This window comes from Olea europaea, unplaced genomic scaffold, assembly GCF_002742605.1.
Source record: "Olea europaea var. sylvestris unplaced genomic scaffold, O_europaea_v1 scaffold1361, whole genome shotgun sequence".
NCBI lineage: Eukaryota > Viridiplantae > Streptophyta > Magnoliopsida > Lamiales > Oleaceae > Olea > Olea europaea.
In genome coordinates, this window is record NW_019231115.1 from 128,907 (window position 1) to 152,629 (window position 23,723).

The 23,723-nt window shown below is 31.9% G+C and overlaps 2 protein-coding genes across 2 annotated transcripts; one reads left to right on the forward strand and one right to left on the reverse strand.

Annotated features, from left to right (window-relative positions):
• The first annotated feature begins 8,258 nt into the window (after positions 1 to 8,258).
• Positions 8,259 to 9,673, forward strand: LOC111375351 (GATA transcription factor 4-like). Its single transcript, XM_022998152.1, has 2 exons — positions 8,259 to 8,594; positions 8,717 to 9,673. Exons 1-2 carry the CDS (start codon positions 8,406 to 8,408, stop codon positions 9,248 to 9,250), a joined length of 723 nt encoding a protein of 240 aa, XP_022853920.1. The 5' UTR covers positions 8,259 to 8,405; the 3' UTR covers positions 9,251 to 9,673.
• An 874-nt stretch (positions 9,674 to 10,547) lies between these two features.
• On the reverse strand, positions 10,548 to 16,241 carry LOC111375359. The gene is made up of 9 exons (XM_022998159.1): positions 15,980 to 16,241; positions 13,957 to 14,023; positions 13,773 to 13,850; positions 13,579 to 13,631; positions 13,168 to 13,251; positions 12,461 to 12,513; positions 12,297 to 12,361; positions 12,107 to 12,165; positions 10,548 to 10,974 (listed from the first exon to the last, which is right to left on the reverse strand). Exons 1-9 carry the CDS (start codon positions 16,193 to 16,195, stop codon positions 10,885 to 10,887), a joined length of 765 nt encoding a protein of 254 aa, XP_022853927.1. The 5' UTR covers positions 16,196 to 16,241; the 3' UTR covers positions 10,548 to 10,884.
• Positions 16,242 to 23,723: the final 7,482 nt, after the last annotated feature.

Here is a 23,723-nt window from a genome sequence, read left to right on the forward strand (position 1 = left end):
TGCAGTTATCAAAGCAGTTATTAAAGTAGCCCTATCACGTTCCACGATTCAAGGAACTTAATTGAAGACGGTTGAACGACAAAGAGTAATGGCAGTAGTTAGAAAAAGGTAGTTCCATGACAAGTTGGCCATTACGAGGAAAGTGAGCAGTTATAGAATGATCCAGCAGTTTTTAGGTGGTTGATCACAAATAGATCATCCAGGGAGTATAAAAGGAAGGAAGGACATAGAGCAAAAAGACCGAATCAAAAACTCTCGAACAGAGAACATGTAATTTTAAATTTCTTAGTTTAGATTTAAACACTTCTTTCAGTAACTCGTGTGCTTGCGCCCCTTGGAGGCATTATGTTTTTAATTTTCAATTGTAAAGTCATCGCCAATAAAGAACACCCATTTTTGGGACTTTATCTCAAAAGGTTTGTCCTTTACACAATCGTCTGATCCCTTTTTAATTGTTAGCGACGAACCCGCGCGAAATAGGTAGCAATTAAAATTATATTATAGCAGATTTTGATAAAAATTGATGGAATGTATGGTTGAAAAATTATGGATCCTATGAAATGTGTTCTTAGAATTAATTATTGGCTTTGACTAAAATTTTAATCAGATTTTTTAATAGTATCAAACAGGGACTTAATTTAGGAAGACATTAGAGAGAAAAGGGAAAAATGAATATGTATATTATAATATATTAGAATTCATTAATTTGAAAAAAAGAAAGAAAGAAAAAACCTGATTGTTCAATTGAATTCTTAATGGTCTATTTTACAAGAAAATATAATAAAAATAGGGCTATGATATTACTAAAATGTATAAACAAGGTTCTTTAGACAAAATTAGGACTTTTTGTAAAGTCAGTATAATAAACAAAGCTACACTCAGAACCCCTAACTAAGGACCTAATTCAACACAAATCTAAAAGTTGAAAAACTCTCACAAATTTTGCCTATCAAAATCAATTTTAGAATTAAAAAACAACATCTCCAAATTATTGTAACGGAATTTCGCTTAGTTCCTTCTTAAAATCTGTAAAAATAAATAAATAAAATCAAAACTCCGCGTCTTCATATTGCATTGGAAGTTCATTCTTCAGATTTTGGAGTTAATTTCTTCTTCTATTTCAACTTTATTCTAAATCAGCATTGAAATTTCACCTTTTTTTTCATTTAACATACTTATTTTTAATTTGAAGCTTTTTATTGCATAATTTTAATTAATTTTGATTCAAATTATTCAGTAAATAATTCTGAATTTGAGTTTTTTGAGGTTCTCGTTTTCTTATTACAAATGGATTTAAGTAATTTTTGTTTCTTATTTTACAGTATTGCAATAGACAATTATCCTTTAATTTCAAAGATTTCGTAGCTTGTTTGGATATCCTTTAATTTTTGTTTCTTATTTCTTAAGCTTGAACTGCTCTTATGAGAACCATCGATATATACATCTTACTATTTTTATTTTTATTTTCCTAATGTTGGATATGAACTAAGATTTGTGTATTTCAAAGTTTCATAACATGTTACTTTTTTTTAAAAAAGTCACACGCTGTATAACATGACTATGTCAATTTGATAGTAATGTATATATGTTTATTTATTATTTAATTTTTTTTTTGGTAGATATAGATAAAATTAATATTTTTTTCTATCATACTGGTAAATGGGAAAAAGACAACTAATGCATAGATTTTAATTTTTAAGATGATTAGAATCGTTGTCCATGTAGAATGTACATACGACGAATTTTAAGAGATGGTATGTTGCTATGTTAGATAAGAATTATGATTTTGCTAGAAAATGTTATTCTTTTCAATTAAAAATGTCACAATAGTGTTACTTGAATTTTTATAGTAAACTATTTCTCAGCTAAGATTACAATGTGATTATAAGAACCTTTTAAACTAATTTTAAGGGGAAAAGAACCCACATTGAGGAGTGAAATAGAACATGAAACAGCAAGCTTTCAAGAAGTGAGAGGAGCTAGGTCTCTAACCGCGTGCCTTTTGAAGAATGAGCTGACAACTCATGATCTCGACGTTGATTAAAAATGGAATCTAATCGTAGTAAAACCCGTCTTACTAAGGAATTCTGAACATTTGACAGCAAGCCAAAGACGGCTAAGCTCCTTTTTCGTACGAGTGAAGAAGAATTTGTAGAGATTCTTATGTCACTCAAATGAATCAAGGATCTTACATCACGACATGGACTCGAGGACTGTATTCAATACTAAGGTGATGATATTTATTTTGCAATGTAATAGAGATTTTCTAGCAAAACACTTTTTTTTTTGCTAAGATTACAAAGAAAATATAAATAATAATTTTTTAAACTATATGATTATTATTATTATTATTATTTGGATGTGAATCACGGTTTTCTATTATAAAGTGTCATATCGTGTTACTTTTTAATGAAAAGAAAACGTAGTACTTGTGTACTTTGATTTTTAATATAAAATTCATTTTGATTCTCTTCATCATCAAGCCAATCAACTCAACTCATTTCCAAAAACCCCTATCTCTTTGCATTTCATTTTGCATACGTACCTTCGTTTAAATGAAAACTGTAACATGCCGAATTTTTTTCATTATTCTCATATGGGATCTAAACTTAATATTGGTCATTTAGCAAATGGAATGGTCCATGTCTAATCTTGTCATTACACTAAGTCCAAACGTTAAAAGATAGGTTTAACCCACTTGTTTGCATAAGAATTTACCTTGCTTACGAATACTTTGAGAATTTATCGTAAACTGTTTGGATAGAATAATTAAGTATTTTAGAAATTGATAAAAATATATCGATATTATACTCATTTTGTAGCTTGTGTTAAATAATATAATTTGTGTTCAAAGAAAAGAAATTTTGAGTTAGTCCTGTTCGAGTTATTCTAATGAAAAGAAAAGCGTTAAATTTTAATATTTTAATAATAATAATAATAATAATAATAATAATAGAAAAAGAATTTGAAAAGAAATTAAACATGGTTATCATTAATTTTGATAATAACTAAAATAATTAACCTAATTAATTCTTAATTAACTTGAATGCATTTATTTTGATTATATTAACCTGAATTGCATTGATTTTAATTATGTCTTCAACTTTTTGAATTCCCTATGAATGAATTATATAGGATGTGAGGTAACAGCATGAGTTCATTTTTATTTTAACACACCCTATTCACTTCCACATTATCATTTCAAATCACTATTTTTAGAATTTCTTTGGTGTCCATTGAGATAAGAATACATCGTGTAAAGAAGTAAATTTTATTTCTTGATGTTTATATAAATTTTGGCATGAAATACTATAAAGCTTTCGGGTCGAATTCTATGTTAAATTCTTTGGGATAGACCGTTATGTCAAGTATGTTAAATCGTAGGAGATGAACTTTTGGATCAGTTATGTTAAATCCTACGGGATATTGGAATTCTTAAGAAATTCCTTAAGTTTTAAATCTAAGAAATGTCGGTTTCATATTTATATCATGTGAATAAGAATGTGCGCGTATTCTTACTTAGTGTTTTCAAAATACTCACTCTTACTAAAATTTTATATTAGAACGGGTGAAAGATTTTTATTTGAATAATATCTTTATGTTAATACTCGTTAATTAATATTTTTAGTGATCCAGCGTTCGATATTTTATGTTAAATCTTAAATTAATAGTTTGGAATGGAGTATTTCAAGAATTATATTTAATATGAAAATTTTACTTGGTTGTTATTTTATCGTTATCGAATTATCGATCGCATTTTTCAAATTTCAACCCTTGATAAAAGTGCTATTTCCGCTTAAATTAGATGAAGAAAATTTGATAACACCTCATGCCTATTTTTATAAAAGAATAAAATAATAAAGATGAAAATGATTTCGGGGTGTTACAAAGACACCCAAATAGACTTCCGTTCCCGAATTCCCACCACAGCCTCCTGACTAAGCTTATGTTCATTTATTGAAAAGTCACACATTGTATCATTTCTTCAATAAAAAGTCACATACCAGACAACCAACGACGTCCCCCTTTGGCCCAACCCATTCCAAATCTTGAACAGGTGAATGTATTAAAGCCTCTGTTTGGCTAATAAATTTATAAATAATTTATAAATTGAATCAAAATTAAATATTAATCATACAGACTACAGTTATAAATCATAACTACTAATTATTATTATTAATATATTTTGTGGAATCCACCGTTATAACGTATTTGATAAAATAAATTTCCATCAAAGATCCAGTTAATGACGGCGCAGCCAAATTGTGACCTTCGTGTATCCGATCGACCAGTGTACGGCGTCGTTGCATTTAAGAAAACTTTTTGGCCCAAACCTTCCTAAATCCAAAGTTTCATTCTCCAGAGTCCAGACTGAGAGGAGCCCATGTCTTCTCTAGACTATGCATGCATATTCCGAGTAAATCCACCAATTTTCCCCAAGTGCCAAACCTTTGCATAAGCCTACGTATTGAACTACAAGCCAATAAAAATTCTCAATGATCCTGAGTATTACGGATGGTTTTCTTGAGTTAGACCCACAGGAAGCAGGAACCATAATTGCTTAGTTAGACTAAACTTCACCTCGATAAAAAGGCTACTAGAATTACTATCATAGTTGTTCTTTGAATCGGGATCTCATTTATATTTAATTCTTGATGTCCTTTGTTGCACTCTCTTAAATGGAAGCATCTCATTTCTGAAAACCATGCTCTGGGTTCCTTCGCCGGTTTGTTTCGTTCTTTCTCTTTGTATCTCAATCCGAGCTTCATCTCTAACTTATAACTACTCGACTCCGACTTATCTAAATTCAAGAGGCTCCATAAGGGTATAGAGAAGGCGAATCAATGGGAGAGGTAGTCCTCGCATAAAATAGGAGTCTCTAAACAAGGCCCAAGTCAATGAAACGGATGCTGAAACTGGGTGCGGGAATGACACGAACAACAAAGAAAGTGGGAGTTGGGATTTATAATTATAGATTTAGAATATTGTGCGGTTGGTTTAGTTTCCATTTTCCATTTTCAGTTTTAAAACGATTTTTAATTTTCCTCGAAAACAACGCGTTTTGGGTGTTTTCCGTGTTTTGGCAATTTATAACTGAAAACACTCAAAATGATAAAAATTCATTTTGCGTTTTCAATTATAAATTTTAACTCGTTTTCGACTAAACGCATTTTTCGCGTTTTCAAAAACGAAAAATGGAAAATGGCCCAAAAACGTCAGACCACACGCAACCTTAGTTTCTTGATGACCTTCACGATTTCAACAAGTGTGAGTATTTATAGTTTGAGAAATGGAACCGAGCTTTCTAGATGCTTGACGCGTGGCTTGATCCATGAGTCAAGCTCAATGACATCACATCCTAGTCATCATAGGCTTGTGACACCACACATGTTATCCGAGGTGAGAAAGAGGGAATATAACTTACAATCGTCTTCATATTGATGTCGACATCAATTAAATCGCAAGTGGCTAAAAGTGTTAAACTGCAACTTGCACAAGGTACTGGGACCTGATCTCAACAGTTTTTTTTTTTTTTTTTTTTTTTTTTTTTTTTTCCTTTTTCAATTTTTTTTTTTCTCGAGAATTATTCGTTTCTATCATGAAATTTTTTGTTTTATTGGGATTGTATTGTTATGTTAATCTTGTTTTATTTAACATACAAAACAAAGCTATTATTTTCAGTTGTCTATATTTTGAATCAACTCCACAAAAGAGGGATTTATCTCTTATTAATTGGAAAATGGAAACTTGAGAATAATTAGCATTTGTTTACATATTGTCCAAGAGAACCTTTTCTTACAGTTGACTAAGAGAGAATTGCCAGCCTCACCCAAGTACCTAGCATCCAATCTGGAGTTATCTCGTGCTCTACTGCAGTTTTGTTTAGTTTAGTAATTTTGATGATTTTCATTAAAATAAAATGTAGTCATGTGACCATATTTTGAGGAAGAAGCCATCTTTCGAAGTTATGAAACTATTTCATCGAATTTTTTAAAGACTATTGTTTCACGCCTCTAAGTATTCTCTACCCACTCACCCATGTCGATTTCAAATATAGGTACTTTCTATTTAAAGATCGTTCAAATTTTTCCTGGAAGTATGATGTTATCAAAGATTGAGTTGCCTTTATCGACTGAACAAATTTATTCCACAATAGTCAAGGGCGGACCCACATGAGGTCATGAGCACAAAATTTTGGTTTTTGTTTCCCGAAAAATGGTTGTTTTAATTCGTTTTCAACCCACTTTAATACATACCAAATGAAATCGAAATATTGCATTTTTAATATCATTTTTAAGCGTTCATGGCCTAGTTTTTCGCGTTTTAATGGTGTGCGAAATGATCAACCATAGTAAAAGTTAGGATGTATCAAAGTAGGCCGTTCCAAATCAGTATTTCAAAAATTTCGATAAAATGCTAATTTTTAAAATTTGCCGATGATCGTATACTATCCAAATCTACAAATCGCTTGCATCATCTAGAAGTTCGTTATGAAAACTATATTGTAGTCATATCTAATTGTCCAAACAGATATAAAAAAAAAAAGTTAAATATGCTTCAAACGTACGTATTAAAAGAAGCGTTTAACTCGTCTTTTAAAAAACACAATTATTTCATCAACGTTTATTATTTTTCACAATAAAATTTTCAATATAATTTACATCATTTTATTAGGGAATTTTTCAATAAAAATGATGTCAAAAATCTAAAATCGTTACAAATTAAATGGAATTTGAATTACTTTCAAATTATTTTTACATTAAACTTAAATTTAATTTACTTCCTCCATCCAATTTGATTTACTCGCTGTTAGCTCAATATCCATAAATGATATGGTAAACAAAACTATACATGTAACAAATTCATTTAACAACATTGATAATGATAGAATTATAAGACACTTTCAAGATATCAAAATGAGTATTAACGTATTTTTATAAATATTGTATTGTTTTAAAAAATTACACATTAATTTTTGGAGTTAAGCACAACTCTCGAGGATGACCTCGTGAGTGACCGTGCCCTCACATGCCCGGCGGGGTCCCTATGAATAAAATAATTCTGACCTCATGTGGTATTGTGTCAACCCTACGGTCATTCATGTGGGCACTATAGCACGACTCTAATTTTTTACCCCACAATCCAAAACAGTTGGATTCGCCCCTGACCATAGTTGGCACAACATGTTAACAAGCTTACTTCAGATCTAGCACCTCCATGACTAGGAGGGCGTGTGTAACATACGCATATTTACTATTAAAATAACCTTAAACAATCTTGCTTCACTCCTAGCATCTTCAATGGTATTCAAGTATAATTTAAATGCATTTACAGCTCAGTTAACGTGCATCTTGAAAGATTAATATTTTTTTCCATTAATTTTAAATTTCCATTATCAAACCCCCAGGGACTATCTAATTATTTCAACAATATCATGGAATTTATTAATGGGGTACTATTGAATGATCACATGACATTGCACGTGCCGAGAATTTTGCTTCGGGCTCACAATTTAGGACCGCCCCCCCAAACTCTCACATGCTTCAATAATGTCTCTTCCAAGTTTTTCCCCAAATATATTACTCCAACAACCCCAATCCAATCAAATCTAATTCGACCCGACTCCACTCCAACAAGAAAAAGAAAGAGAAAGAGAGGAAAAAATAGATATTTTATGTCACGACATGAATATTGAGGTCGAGTTTTCTGATTGATCCCTACGAAAGGGGAATAAGAACTCCCTATCATACCTTTGAGGTTGAAGTCGGTATTTGTATGAAAATGAAAAACTTATGTTACTTCAATAATGTCATGATCTGAAATAAGAGTCTTTTGGTTTCATTAAAGGATTGTGTATCACCTCGATATGATGAAAGTCATCACCTTGAACTATATAACCTTAAATCCAATATAATTTTTCTATTCATTTCCCAAACCACGATGAAATACAAGTTGTTGATAGAAAAATTGCATCATTAGTCTTCAATTTATTGTTTAGTAGTAAGTCAGTTATCAATTTTTCGAACGAACGAGTTGATTTTCAACATTTCATTATAGTTGTACAATCAGATTTTAAAAGCGTTAATTGTCCAATATTTCAACAAATTATATCACGATTCATAGAAAATGATGCTCTACTTCGTATTCTTATTTATCGATTTATGTTGGAAAATAAAATTTAATTTCAAGTAAAAAAAATAAAATAATGAGGAATACACAGTCCTGATCACATTGCATGGCCTCATTCACTCCCCCACGTTCCCATGCTCCCTTTCATTTGTCCTTCCATTGTACTTAACCCTATTTCTACCCCTTCATCTCTCTCGAAATCTCAACTCAGAATCTGAGTCAACTCACCTCCCCAAAACACACACACACACATAACAGTTAAGATTGGGTAAGAAATGGATGTATATGGAGTACCTGGAACGGATGATCTTCTAGACTTGTCTAATGATGAAATTTTCTCGGCTACCATTCATTCTGACCTCCACTGCCACGCCTCCTCCTCCGCCGCTGCCGCCAGCACCGCCAGATGCTTTGATGCGCCTACTGCTAACTATTCCGATTTCCCCGATGTCTTCTGTGTTCACGTAATAAACAAACGAGATTTCACTGAATAGGCAATTATATAATATAAAATTTGCCGCAAATATATCCTGATTTACAGTTTTCACTCAATATAGAGCTGATTTTTTTATTTTTCTGTGTCTAGAGTGAAGATGTGGCTGAGCTAGAATGGCTTTCGAAATATATGGACGATTCAATCACCGATTTTCCGTCGAATTCCATTACCAGCGCCGAAGCAGCATTTTGTGGTGGCTCTCGGAACATACGCTCCCGATCATTCACCTCCACAAACGCCGCCGCTTCCGGCACCACTGCATGGAGCTCTCCATCACCCCCAAATAACAATGTAAACCAGAGAGAGAGTTTGATTAACAGAGGTAAAGAGAATACTGAGAAGGCGCGTCGATGCACGCACTGCTCAACAGAAAAGACGCCTCAGTGGAGGACCGGGCCGATGGGGCCGAAGACGTTGTGCAATGCCTGTGGCGTTCGGTACAAGTCGGGCCGGCTCGTGCCCGAGTATCGGCCAGCTGCAAGCCCGACATTCGTCCTCACTCAACACTCTAACTCTCACCGGAAAGTCCTGGAACTCCGACGACAGAAGGAACTCCTCCGTCATCAGCAATTACAGTCGCAGGGATGTAATGACATTACTTTCAGGTTTGATGACGTCATTTGAAACAACAAGTGTCAGCATTAAAAGGACTGAAATTTGGAATACCCTAATTAATTTTTTTCCCTTTTCCCTTAAATTTATGAGAAATTTAAGATTTGATGCAACATTTTTTTTTTTTTTCATTTTAATCCTCTTTTCAATTGTGGAAGGAAGTTCATTAAAGTTTCTTACGTTCCATGTCCTTTTTGGGAAATCTCTCTCTCTCATTAGTTAAGTACGATGCGTTCTCCCCAGCTGGCACTACCATCGGCCCAAAGTGTGAGGAAAGAATAAAAAAAGGAGGTGGGTGGTGGTGCACGTGATAAGCCTTGAAGAATAGAATAGTGTCATATGTAAAAAATTTAGATTGCTTTTGATTTCAAGCAGGAAATTCGCATGAAAAGAAATAAGTTTTAGATAATTCAATTTCTAGAACGTATTTGCATAGAAATTGTCAAATAAATATAATTGATTGATTTAATTTTTAATTTAAAAAATATTATATTTGTCCAATTTTTATTGATGAGTAGATAAGATAGAGTGGATAGATTACAGAGAGAGGATGAATTTCCTGAAAAATAAAATTTTACTCCCCGTAAATAAAACATTTTCATTAATTTTAAGAAAAATATGACCATGTGGTCAAAAGAAGGAAAATATTTTTCATGGAAAAAGTCAGTCAAACAGCACAAAAATAAGAATTTGGGTAGAAAAAAATACATTTTCCATAAAAAAATATAAACAATCAAACACGCCTTTAGTAAATGACATGAGATGAAATGATAAGGCCAATTAAAAATTTGTACGTGAAATGTACTTTTTTGTCACTACTCACAGTCACATCACATGGAAATCTCCAATTTGTACAAATAGCATTACTCAAAAAAAATATCTTATGCGATATTTTTATTGCTTTTTTGTTAGATGAAAAAATATTTGATCAACAATGCTAACTTTCAACTAAAATACTAGAACAGAAAATGCTAAGATATCAGAAAAGATCTTAATCATAATTATTAAATTCAACGTTTAAATTTCTCTTGTGAAAAGATCATCGAATTTATTGAGATTATCTTCAAAAATCAACACTCAGCTTATACGCTATGTTACAAGTTTTTATTCACAATCTTGCTACATTTACGTTCTGCATTGTACATTTCTTTACAATTTCCTACATGACAACATCTATACTCTTGATTTTAAAATGATTCATCACATTGCTGCATGGATTTCATGTACATAAGTGAAAATGTCAACCAACTTGTGAATGTAGAACAGATGTAATTTTTCATTCAATCAAATCATCACAAACACGTAAAAAAAAAAAAAACTACAATCAAATAACAAGCGAAGCAATGGGACACATCATTCCTAGAATTTCTAGTGACAATAGAAATAGTTCGATGAAAAAGGGGCCATGAATATATTGAGGGATACAAAAAAATCTCGAGTTTAACCCTGCTATGACTTTATTCGGAATCATCAGTCATTTACGAAGAGGTGGGGCAATAAATATGATCTCTGTGATAATCGAACTGATTTCTCTCCAGCTACAGATTTAGGGTTTTCAATTCACTCAGTAAAAAGAAGACAATACCCAAATCCCACTATTACCATAGAATTTCTATATATGGAAATGAAACCTAAATTGGAGTAATTCAGACAGAAATCCCATAATTGCTGATCTTCGTGACTTCCTTGGTGAGAGCATTTCTTTCTTGCTTCGCCTCTTTAGCTAGGTTAGAAACCTAAAGGCATAAAACTCGTAAGAACAATTTTCAAAAATAATAATAATAAATAAATAAAAATAGGAAGGAAGGAAAAAAAAAGAAAAAAAAAAAAAAAAAACTACAAATCTAGTCTGTACATTCATTTGGAATTTAGATATTTTTCAAGGTCCTGTAAAGAATAGAGATCACTACTGCTTTAGGTGCAATGCTACAGACAGGTACCAGCTTAATCCAATCAAAATCAATAAGATTGGGATAGTTTCCATTTTTTCAGGACTAATTAATTAGTTTCAAGAAAGTATAATAGAATAACAAGTAGATATCTGGTTTTCTCAAGAAAATTTTAGATGTAGGTTACTTTCTTCAAGAGAATGTGCTTTTTGGTCAAATATAATGCCATAAAACACTCTTCAAAATTGAAAAAGACAACAAACTACGCGTGGCTATCAGTTAACATGGAGCCAGCTGATCAATTATTTTTCTCCCTTTTATCTAGTTCATTGCTAAGTTTTCCAGAAAATCTAAAGAACGCAGATCCTTATTGACTACTCCCTCTTCTCATCACATCACTCTTATAGATAGGAGCTTCTATGTCTATGCAAAAACATGTCCCAACCATCTAACTCGTCCATCCGTTAACTTACTCTTAATTGACGCCAGCTTCAATTGTTCAAATACAGAAAACTTCCTGATATGAATTGTAATGGTTTAAAAGAATATCCAAGTTTTCTTTCTACTTGATTCAAAAACGTTATCCTCTCATAGAACTTTTCCTTGGCAGGTAAAGATGTAAAAGAAGAGAACAATTCACAAGGTCATTATCCATAAGTTCATGCCTTTGGGGGGCCTCTAGGCAAAGATGCCACAGTTTTACTGAGTAGAGATAATAAAAGCAATGAAACAACAGTCTGTTATCTATAGACAATGTTCTACAAATATGAAAACCATAAAAAACTCTAGGGTCCTCAAACTTGAAATCCTAAATTAAATAACATACAATATTTTTACATGAAACTCGCGCTTAAATTCAAGCTTCACAAATTATGCTGCAAAGGCTACTCCACAAATTTACGGAAATGGTATATGTGCGAGCATGTAAACATCCTAAGTCTCAATTATAAGAAGTGTAAGGAACATGAAATAGACTTACTTGAGAACGAAATCGAGATGCTTCTCTACTGGGAAGCTCCTTAAGAACATCCTTCAAGCCTGATACAACATAAACTAATCAGATACCATACCCTACATACAGAACATCCTAAAAAATTAAAGGAACAAAAATGATTGCTTGACACGAGTGATCTACAAATACATGGACGCTCAGATACAGGTTTATGTACCTCCAGCCTGTCTTTCTATTTTGTATGCAGAGTTAATGACACTTTGAATTTGCTTTCCTGTCTGCCTACGTGAGGAAAAAACAACAGTAATATAATCATGAAAGAAATAGATGACAACTAAATGAAGTCCAATAGTAAATGACAGTTCATCTGCAAGCACAAACCTGAGTTTTGCTCTCCCCCGTTTCAACTCTTCTTCAGCTTGAGATGCACTTCTCTGATTCGTTTTAAAAAAAAAAATAAATAAATAAGCCACTCATAATAGAAGACATATTGCAACTTCTCTGTATTGTCTTCTAACAATTAAAGCATGTTGTAGTACCATTTGATCATTTTTACATCTGTACCACGATTGACAATGATTCGAGCATAGGCCACAGAGACAGAAGAAAAACAACATTCTTAATTCTAGCATGGTATAATTTTTTCAGAGACACAGAAGATAAAAATTTCTTTTTAGTTGGGGAATACTAAATTAACAAAATATTTCAAGCATTGCCCCTTTAAAATTAGCATTTATGCATGATTTTGATTCCTATATCAAGAAGTGGAGGGGGAGAGGGATTTAAGGGAAAGTAGACGACAATCTTCCCAATCCAAATATCAATAGCCCAGTTGACAACAACTGAGCTGGTCAAAGATGCAAAGGAAATTTAGTTTTAAAAAATAATAATAATAATAAAAACTGTTTTCTGTGTCTTTCACCTTGCTTATTATTGTATCATCAGCTTCTTGTTTTCCTTCAGTTTGGGGGGATGCAATTGAGAAAGGAAGGCAAAAAGAAAATTCATGAAAGTGCTATAAAGGATTGCAACATGAGGCATAAATGGTTACAATGTCAACTAAACAGAGTCAGTTGCAAAAGGAATACCTCCAACTTTTCAGTTTCCGCCTTCAAAAAATCAATTGATTGCCGCAACTCCTTGACTTTTGCATCAGCCCTAGAAAGCAACGCCTGGAACCAACACTACTGATTAACATGATGTTTCCTTACTTGAACCAGTACTTAAATGCTACATAAATTTCCTTCATTACACAAATAAAAATAGAAACTACTTCGACTATAATTTACACTATTTTTCTCTTTTTTATCAACATTAATATGCTACTAGGTTATCAATAAAAACTTTCCCAGTGTCTACATCTGTATCCAGTGAACTGCTTTTTTTATATAAGAGCTAATTCATGTTGCCGTTGTTTTCCCATTATTCACAGCACAAGAATCTAACTCAGTGAAGTACTTAATCCACACAATCCACTAAAGGTTTTGTGGCTCTATTACCTCTTCACTGACAAAAAGACGCATTGTGTTGTAGTACAAGAATCGCCTAGGCCCTGAAGAAGAAAATAAAAGCAAGTCTCGTAAAACATCAGGAATGAAAGAATTATCAGCAAAAATTACTGCTATTCAATGTTAACGCACAAATTGCATTAGTAGATCGAGGTAGGAAAAGGCATTGACTGTTTAAAACGTACTTTTAAAACCCAAAAATCCTAAACCAAGAACAGCTCCTGTTGTGACCAATGGATAGGAAGCAGCAACAAGAAGACCCTCTGCTTAACAAAAAAAGTCAAAAACCAGGATGACAAGGAGAGACTCAAATAAAAGCTTTTGATGATGAATTTAATATCAATACATGAATTATAACTTCGAACGGACCTTTAATCTTCCCAAAAGCAATATCCTCATACACGCTATATGCAGACTTTACCTCTTGCAAAGAATACTGTAACAAGGTTGTTCTCAATCAAAAATATTTTCACGGTAATCAATGACTAAGAAAATAGAATTTTAGGTTCAAGTACAGCTCCCAGAAGCCCATATGCTATAAAAGCAACAGAATTTGCTGCAGAACCCAAGAGAACAAAACCCTCTGCTTAAACTGTTGGTATTCTACAACACGGTCAAGTTACACTCCGAAACCAAAACTCTGCATTAAATGCAGCCAACTTGGAAGCATCAAACAATATTCACGAGTCAAATAAGTGAAATAATTAGGCCACAAACTAATTAAAAAGAATAATATTATTTAAACCCATTGGGGTTGCAACCTCATTTTAGGTGACGCTACTGTGACGTTAATCGATAAGTAGAATTAAATAACTTATTTAATTTCACATTTCATTTAACCTATCATTTAGTGCCACTTAAACTAGGGCTGCAACCCAATAGAGCTACATAACATTACTCAATTAAAATATCTGTAAACTACAATATTCTCTTTTCCATCAAGGTCTGTTTGGTTGCCAACTTGCCATGGAAATGTAAGTTCACCTAATCTTATATTAACTTCAAATGCCAATATGAATAACTTTTGAGAGCCTAGCCTATTAATAATCAGACCAAGAAACAAACAATTCTCTTATTTAAGATCAAGTATTTCAAGCAAAAATCAATCACTGTCATAGCACACATATTAGGCAAAAATAGTATTTGTCTCAAAGATTTTTGAGGCAATCAATTTGAAAGTATCTACCTTGATATTAACAATTTCATAGTTAGCTAGCTATCCGACGTATTTACTTAAAAAATATATTAATATACTTGCTTATATCCACATTAAACACAAGAAACCAAATAAAAAAATTAAAAAAAGAGCACATAAATCATCAAGGATTATGGGGTTGTGTGACTATTGATTGCTTTCACAAAATGAGATGCTCTCTCTGCCGATTATGCCAGAACCAGGTAAGACTTCAAAAAACAAAGTACAATCACAAGTACAGTTTGACCTGCTCTGCAATCTTTTCTCACGTGTATAAAATTTCATTTACACATATAACCAAATGAAAACAAACAAGTCAGCAGCACTATGATTTACAAGCATTAAGTCTTCATTGCATGGTTTTAATTTTATCAGCACCAAATGCAGAGTGCTTTGAGAAAGCAAGGAGAAACACTGAAAATATGAATTTATTGTGAAGAAAACTAAGCCAGATCTGACTTCCAATGGATTATGTCCCAATATAATATGTATGGGAGTAGGTTTAAGTATGGGTGTGTCATTTTAAGTATGGCACTTTTGCAGCATTATACATAAAGGGGGTCAATTTCTTTCTCTTTTTTTCAGATTTTATCAGCTAATTTATGAGGCTATCAAAATTGCTAAGCCTATTATGGAGGACAAGAATACCAGAACCAGGGGAAAATTTCAAGTACTTATGAGTGCTCACTATTTAATTGACATGTATATTGAATAATTGAGACCCATATTTCATTGGGACTGAGACATGGATGAATTATACACTATCAATTAAATAGTTACATGGAGTACTAGAAATTTTCTCCATAACCAGGTTCAAGTGTACAACTTTTAAAGTATAATCTATTGCTCCAAATGAAATACCTTCAATGAAATAGTTATTTCATTGTTGTAGCATTACAAATTTCAAAAATAAAAAAGCCTAATGTATTATTTATTCTTTAGTGTTTTTTTCCCCAAATTTTATGAGAGGAATAATAATAAAGGCAATTAAACTCCAAAGCTCATCATGGTTTAGTTAAATTGTGCAGCGGAGGTGGTAAAAAATACAAGAGTTTGGTAACAGTGTCCAACTTTTGAAGCAAAACGTACAACAATCGTTACCCCTATTACTCCAAAAAGATACCCAATATTCTCTTCATTCATTTTTTTTTTTTATCAGGAGACTAATAATAGAAGCAGTTGAATTTGAACGCTCACAATGGTTTGATTGAAATCAGCGGCGGAGGTGTTAATAATGCGATTGACTCTCGATCTGGTGCTTTGGATTGCGTTCTCGACGGAAGTTTCGATTGTTTCCTGCGCAAACTGAGCTTGCTGCACCGCGTAATCGATCCACCGTATGTTCGGAATATGATCTTCCCCCGAATAATTGTTCGGTTTTTCTTCCGGTGATCTGCCTGCAATTGTTGCCATTGTTTTCCTCTGTTCTCCACTTCAGATTTCAAAACGCTATTTCTTTACCTTTTTTTTTTTTATTAACAATTATTAATTTGTCTCGGGTTGAACCGAATTCGGTAGTGGTGTTGCGGGTTGCTTTTTCACTTTTTCATTTTACTATTTCACGAGCAGGATTTTGTTGCACGTTGTTAGTGTTTTTAATGTTGAAAATTGTTTAGTTTTTAATGCTGATATCAGTTTTCTGTTTAAAGAAAAAGTGAATTCATTAGTTAAAAACAGAATCATTGGATGTAAGCCATGATATTAATTTTGAAATGGAATGATTTAACATAGTAATATTTTATTGTATTTGCAATGAAAATGAGAAAAAGGAAAATAAGAAGCGTACAACAAACTTTAAATTTCAAGAGTAGTAATTTATTGCTATTCGGTGGAAGCTAAAGTCTTGTACATAGACAAACATATAGACAGATCATGTTACCTGTTCCAGATATACAAAATAGAACATTGATTACTGTCTACTGTCAAAAAATAGTCGCAAAAGTATCATAGATGTTATTCATTCATGTTTTTCTTTTGAGGTGATCCCAATGGTTCGGTCATCGATTTTGGAGCCTGTGTGAGTTCTTTTTTGGGGTTTTGACTATGCTTCAATAGGTACATCTGATGGTTGAAAGAGAGACCTTTTTGCATGCGGTGGATTGATTTCTTCAGTAGCGGTGGAAATGTCATCGGGTTGTCCGGACACCTTGTCCTTGCCTTTTACGTATTTGTTGTTGGAATTTTTTTTCCATTTCAATTTGCCTGTTTGCATCTTCTGTAACAATTGAGGAATCAACTTGATTTGCTGTGGAGGAGTTGAACACGAATATGATTTCAAAGCGGTACTCAGGTGGGTCGTGGCGCTTTTCTGTTGCCTTGAGGTAAAAGAGTAGCTCTGTATCACTTTCCAATTTGACAACGTCATTGAGTTCTTTAATACCTTCCGTGGTCGAAGAAATATATTTCAATAGAGTGGCATGTTTGTTGTTAAGAAAGAAAGCATTTTCGAAAGATGTTGAATATGATGTTGTACCTTCTGAAGATGGTTCATTAAGTCATTGACGTTACTTTCCAGTAACACTTCTGCTGCATCTCCTATGATGGTTGCATCTAACGAACCGGATTTGTCTTCAAGTTGTACAAAAGCATTTACCCTAAAGAATACGTTTTTTTTTTAGCCATGTATTATATACCTTGTTCCTGAAATAATAATTAGTAAATTTTTGAACTTATATTTAATAGAAGAAATTACCTTGGGATAACTTTTGAGTGTTCGTACTTACAGAATCGACATTTATGAATTTCTCCAAAGTTCGCGTTGGAAGTTTTCTTGCAGTTGTTACAAGACATATACTAAATTTTTTTGTCTTTTGAAGATATTTTCCAGCGTGCATTCACACAATAGAATTTCTTCTGTTAAAGGATATGTCTCATGTAATTAGATTAAAGGATACGACTGAGAAAAATACGTGATGTTACTATAATATTTATTGTGAAATTAAAGATAATGTGTTTCTATTAATTATATTCAGTTTATATTAGTATAGAAGTACCGTTAGATACACCCCTAATAAATCATCAATCGGTGTCAATTCATTATCAGTAGGAGGAGAAAGTTTGGGTGGGCTGACAGCAATAAAAGGTTTATTTTCCGTCAATTTGTCAAGCGCTTCCTTGTTAGCTTCCACCCTACAAGAAATAATGATATATTTAGTTATAAAATAAAACCTTTGTTTTTTTGTTTTTTTTTTGTATTAAAGGTACGTAAATAAGCAATATGTATATTAGGTATGTTGTATTACAATTCTTTGTACTCCGCAATAGCATGTAGTTGGACATTAATGAAAAAATTACTATTTACTTTGGTCGAAAGTGTGATGCCTGTACAAAAGAAATTAAGAATATCTTAAATGAAAATAATAATAATAATATTATAGATGGAACTGTATTTGTAAGAGAAATTTATCGTTGAACGAAGAAACTTTGAGATTTGTAGTCCATATCACGGGTCTATTTGGAAGATGTTCAATTATCGAATTGCATTCTCTTTCGACAAAGGTATCCCATAATGTTAGTATAACATTTTTGAAGTCTTTATCTATCAAGACTACATCTTGTAGATAAGCTTCTGTACCAAAGTTAGTTTGAATAAGGCATTTCTGTCGAACACCTATAGCGACACCCATCAAGCCTACAAGGTTACGTAAATTGTTTTATATGTTATTTTGCATGCAATAACTTTGAACGTAAAAATTAATTATGAAATATTTTATATGTTATTTTGCATGCAATAAATTTGTACGTAAAAAATAAATTATGAAATGTTATATGAAATGATTTGTTTAAATGTAATGCAGTAGAAATCTTACTTATGTCTGTATTTTTGTCCATATGCCTCTCTAGTTGATCAAACGCAGTAAGTTGAAATTTTAAGAACAGGAGATTCAAATTGTCTTCATTTAATTCTTCAACCTTTGTTCTTCCTGTTATATTCCACATTTTTTGTCCAGGAGAACTCCGAAATTCACTTTTGAAATCTTTAGCTGTTGCATTTAACACAATGTATGTTTTTCCAAGTTCGAACTGATCGTTTAGTGTAGTGATATTGGTATCATACATTGTTGCTATGATTTTGTTTCCCTGTTCAAAAAAAGAAAAAAATGAGAACATTTAGAAAATATACACGTATAATGATTGGTAAAATTTTATTGAAACGAGAGTTATATTTGTACCTCGAAATCCATGAGAGTAAGATTTTGATAACGACTATTGGAATTTCAAGCAGTCTTTGGGGATTGTTTTCCTGAGACGATCACTTTTGCTGACCAATTGGTTTCTGAAGCTGAAATTTGCGGAATGAATTTATGAGGTGCAGCCATTTTGTTATAGCAATTGTTGATATGTAGGAAGAAGAAGAAGAAGACAGTATGAGTAGAAGTTAGAATTTTTTAAAGTTAGAATTTCTTAGAGTATGGAAGCTCTAAATGGTAACGATAATTTTTGTATTTTTGCAGTTCCAAATGTGAAGCTGAAGCTTTATGTTACCCTATTTATAAAAAAAAAAATTTTGAGACATAGTTGCTTAATAAATATTTTAATGTTGGGTATGCGATGTTAGAAGGACGTTGTTAAAGTATTTACGTGTTCATGTCTCAGTTGTAAAAAATGAAGCATAGATGGGATAAATAAACTAAAAAAAGGAAATACTGAATATGAAATTTTTTTTTATGGTTAAAACAAATAAAATAATTGACTTTGTAAAATCTCATCAATAGCCATACCTTATTATCTAAATAGTCATACGTTACTGTATAATCACTGATATAAGATATGGAGATTAATTTCAAATTTCATTTATAGTACAAAGATATGGCTGTAATGGAATATAAGATTATTTTATTAGTTCTTATTATTTTATTTTATTAAAATTTGAAAATGTGACAGTTTGGAATAGGCAAACATATGAGGACTACGGCAGACGTTTAATATATAGTATGGAGAAGTGAAGTTGTACTTATAATATAGAAATAGTTTTGAATTGTTTTAATGAATGAAAATAAGATTTAGTTTAAATAATATCGGAAGAAATATTTACATTTTATATTTATTTGTCGAAAAAGAAATGATGCTATAGATCAATTCATTTAATTTAAATAATATAGAAATATGTCTGTCTAATAAACAGTGAAAAAAGAATTTTTTTTTGTGTAGAAGACTTTTTGCTACCACACATATCATTTATACTTTATCCTTATCTATACCATTCCTTTTATATCCCAAAATCTTCATTCTCTACCTAAAATCAAAGACAACCTTATTTTAGCAAGCACCATCCATAGCAAAAGGCAAGTATTTAAATTTTTACCTTCATATTTTATTTATAAATATAAGTGAAATTTTATAGTTAGAGGGGGGGAACCTTGGTGCACGGAGGTTCGAAAGGGTTGGGGGGACCCCGTGCACGGAGGTTTTTGAATTTGTATTTTTTTCTGTTATCATGTATTTTTGAATTTGTATAAATATTATTTCGCTGCTTGTTTAGAATTGTTAAATTTGTTTACAAATAGTTTGTTTTCAAATTATTTATGCAGATGTCTTTCGAATATATACTGTCTCCAAATCAATGGTTTTCTGCTACGATTACTCAATATCCAAGTCGAGAATATCTTAAAGACTTTATAGATTTTATAGATGCAAATCAACAATGTTCTATAATGTGTAGTAATTTTTATGAATTTTTTTCTGGAATTATTTATAGAGAAGAGGAAGAGTTATTTAGTAGTAGATTGATACATGAATTCGTAATGCGGCCTGTTGACTGTGGCAAAAATAACGAAGTATGGGTAAAATTAGATGATCGTATTGCTAGATTTGGTATGCAAGAATTTTATCTTATCACTGAATTACCTTGTCATGAACCGGTTATGGAGATTGATCATAGCAACAATCGTTTTAGAAATCATTATTTCAATGGTAGTCAAAGAATTAGCATGAAAATGTTATTTGAAGTTTTCCATGAATGTGAAGACTTAGTAGATAAATTTGACTTGGGATTAGTTATGTTGGTGGAATGTGTTATAAAACCAGTTGGAAGAATTATTGATTACAAAACTCTTGGTATGGTCGAGCATCTTGATGAATTTATTGGATATCCTTGGGGTCGAAAAGGATTTTTTATTTTTTTAAATTCACTACAAGAATCACAATTGCAAAGAGCAGAAAGAGTACAACGAAATGAACAAATAGATTGTAAGTATGCATTACGAGAGTATCCACTTGCATTTCAGGTATTTTATTAATATTTTTTTCTTTTGTTGACTTCATTTATTTGTAAGAGAAAAATAATTGTAATTTGTAATTGCGATACAGTATTGGATTTATGAGGCATTTCCAGGAATTGGAAAAAAATTTGGACGGCGTCGATACAAAACAGCACAGAGTCCACGAATGTATAAGTGGAGTCCTAATAAACTGCTGACTGAAAAAATGATTAAGCATTTTCTGGCTACTCGAGATGTACGATCTCTTTTAATGAATATATAACTATATTTGTGTTTAATTATTTAAAAACAAAATGAAAAAGATTATTTTGATATTTTATTAAAATTACAGATTCAGGTTATTTCAACGTTACATCCTACGGAGGAAGAATTGGAGACGTCTTGGTATATAAATCTTTCACTGCCAGCTGATAATGAACATTGTGTATTAGACGACATCGTCGGTGGAGAATTAGACAATGCGGCACAACAAATCCCAAATGATACTTTTGAGCAAGAAATGGATAATATATATGTGCCAGAGACGACCATTCCTAGTACGTCAAGAACTTCACCAGTAGCGGGGCCTAATTTTGGATCTAGCACCTCTAATTATGTAACTGAAGACCGGATGATAGAATTACTTGGTGTCCAGAAGCAAGACATAATAAAAGAGATGTTTGATATATGTGGCAACTTGAGAACAGAAGTTTATGACAATCAAAGACAGTTGTTCGAACAACATCAAAAATGGCAGGAGGATTATATGCAATCTACTATGCGTTCCTACATGGATAACTCATTATCAAGTTTTTTTAACACGCATTTGGAGAAAGAGCAACAATTATTCCAATAGCAACAAAAATGGCAAGAAGACCATTATCAGACCATGCACTCTTATGTAGATACCAGTTTAGATTCCATGTGATATTATGTGGATGAACAAAATAAGAATACGCTGTAGAAATTATTTGAATGGAAATCAAATATGGAAGCCATTATTAGTTGTACGCAAGAAGATATTCCTATTGGTACATGTCCAATTCTCGATGATCGACCGAAGGATGCATCAACTTCTCAACAAGTTGAAGGTTCTGAAACATCACAACGAGAGAAGAAAAAAAAGGGAAAACAAATACAATCTTCGTCGTCTAGAAGACGTCCTTTAGAAGATTATTCTATGCAAAAATACTCGACTCTTAGAAACTGGATAGCAGAGAACGAATCAAGGTTAGAAAGATGATTTTTTATTATTGGTTTAAATACTACAATTTTATTTTGATTTATTCAACTCTAATTTTAATTATGATATGCAGTGCATATTTGGAAGTTGTCATTGGGAACGTCTATGGAAGAGATTGGTTGAAAACTTTATTAGATAGAACAAAAGATATAAATATTGCGGTCAGTACTGTTTATTCATAAAAATTAATTTTATTTCATACTTAACATATTTGATTTTTATCAAATTATTCCACCAGGCAATTGAATTGGAGCTGAAGTTGTTGAAACGATTAATTATTAATGGTTGCACCCGTGTATCTAAAGAATATGCAATCATGGACTTTCAATTTGAAAATGAGTGTGCCAATATGATGATTTGGCAAAGGGATTTTCAGGCAGGAAATAATAAAGGTGAACAAGATGGAACTCTTCTGAACAAATACGTGAACGGCAAAATGCCTGTGGAGAGCCGTCCATGGGTAGGGTGTAAGTACTTATTAATTCCATGTTCATTTCTCGAAAATACTTGGTACCTTTTTTTGGTCAATATTTTGGAGTGGAAATTCCAGATATATGATTGTAGCCATAACGAGCATACACCGGATTAAGTAAAGGCACATGCGAACGCGACAGTTAACGTGATTAATTCTTTACTGTTCGACAAAGGTTTTGCAGGGAGACGGGATATAAGCAAACACAAAAATAAAGAAATGAAGCTAGAGATTATACTATATTTACCCTGTGCAAACAATGAGTAAGCATCGAAAATAATTCTTGTTTAATATAATAGATATTTATTCGTACGTACTAATTACAAAAAAAAATTATTATAGGCCGAACTGTTGAGTTTTCATGCTTAAATATATAGAATACTTTGTTTTAGGATTTCTGATAGAATCGGTTTCACCAGACATGATGGTTATATATAGACGAAAAATTGCCATTGATATTTTAAATAATGAATATTTTCTTCATCCATGTCTGTCTTCGTAATTGTAATTGAGTAATGTAATTTGCCTGATTGTAATGGAGTAATTGAATGTCTTCATTTAATCATTGTAAAAAAATGTATTTTATTCAAGTGTTATGTATTTTTTTAGCCACTATTGGATATTTTTAGAATCCCTAATATTCATGTTGAAATTATGAAAGGAAATGAAAATAAACTGTTAAAATAACATAAAAATCAAAATGACATGACACTAAATTATTTTTTGACCTATATGTTGCTTTGAGAATTTTAATTTTTTTAAATATTAAGGAAACAGAAATCGGTCTATAAGCTATTTTGGTACATTTTATAAATTAAATTAATCTTATTATTAGTCGTGATTTTGTTAGTTACACGTAACTTTTAATATTTTAGATAAAAATAGAGAATTAATTTCTTTGTAAAAAAAGAAATGATTTAAATACATATTTTTTCTATTGAAATAAATGTTTGATAGTTGATAGCGTGAAAAAGTAGAGAAAAAAGATTGTGTGTCAGATTCAAACTAATGGACAAGAAAAATGCA

Excerpts from the sequence above, each read along its gene's own strand:
- LOC111375351 (XM_022998152.1), top strand. The coding sequence starts at position 8,406 with ATGGATGTATATGGAGTACCTGGAACGGATGATCTTCTAGACTTGTCT. Across the intron at positions 8,595-8,716 it reads CCGATGTCTTCTGTGTTCAC|AGTGAAGATGTGGCTGAGCT; the intron begins GTAATAAACAAA and ends TTCTGTGTCTAG.
- LOC111375359 (XM_022998159.1), bottom strand. The coding sequence starts at position 16,195 with ATGGCAACAATTGCAGGCAGATCACCGGAAGAAAAACCGAACAATTAT. Across the intron at positions 13,851-13,956 it reads TGCTTTTGGGAAGATTAAAG|AGGGTCTTCTTGTTGCTGCT; the intron begins GTCCGTTCGAAG and ends TTTGTTAAGCAG. Across the intron at positions 12,166-12,296 it reads AATAGAAAGACAGGCTGGAG|GCTTGAAGGATGTTCTTAAG; the intron begins GTACATAAACCT and ends ATGTTGTATCAG.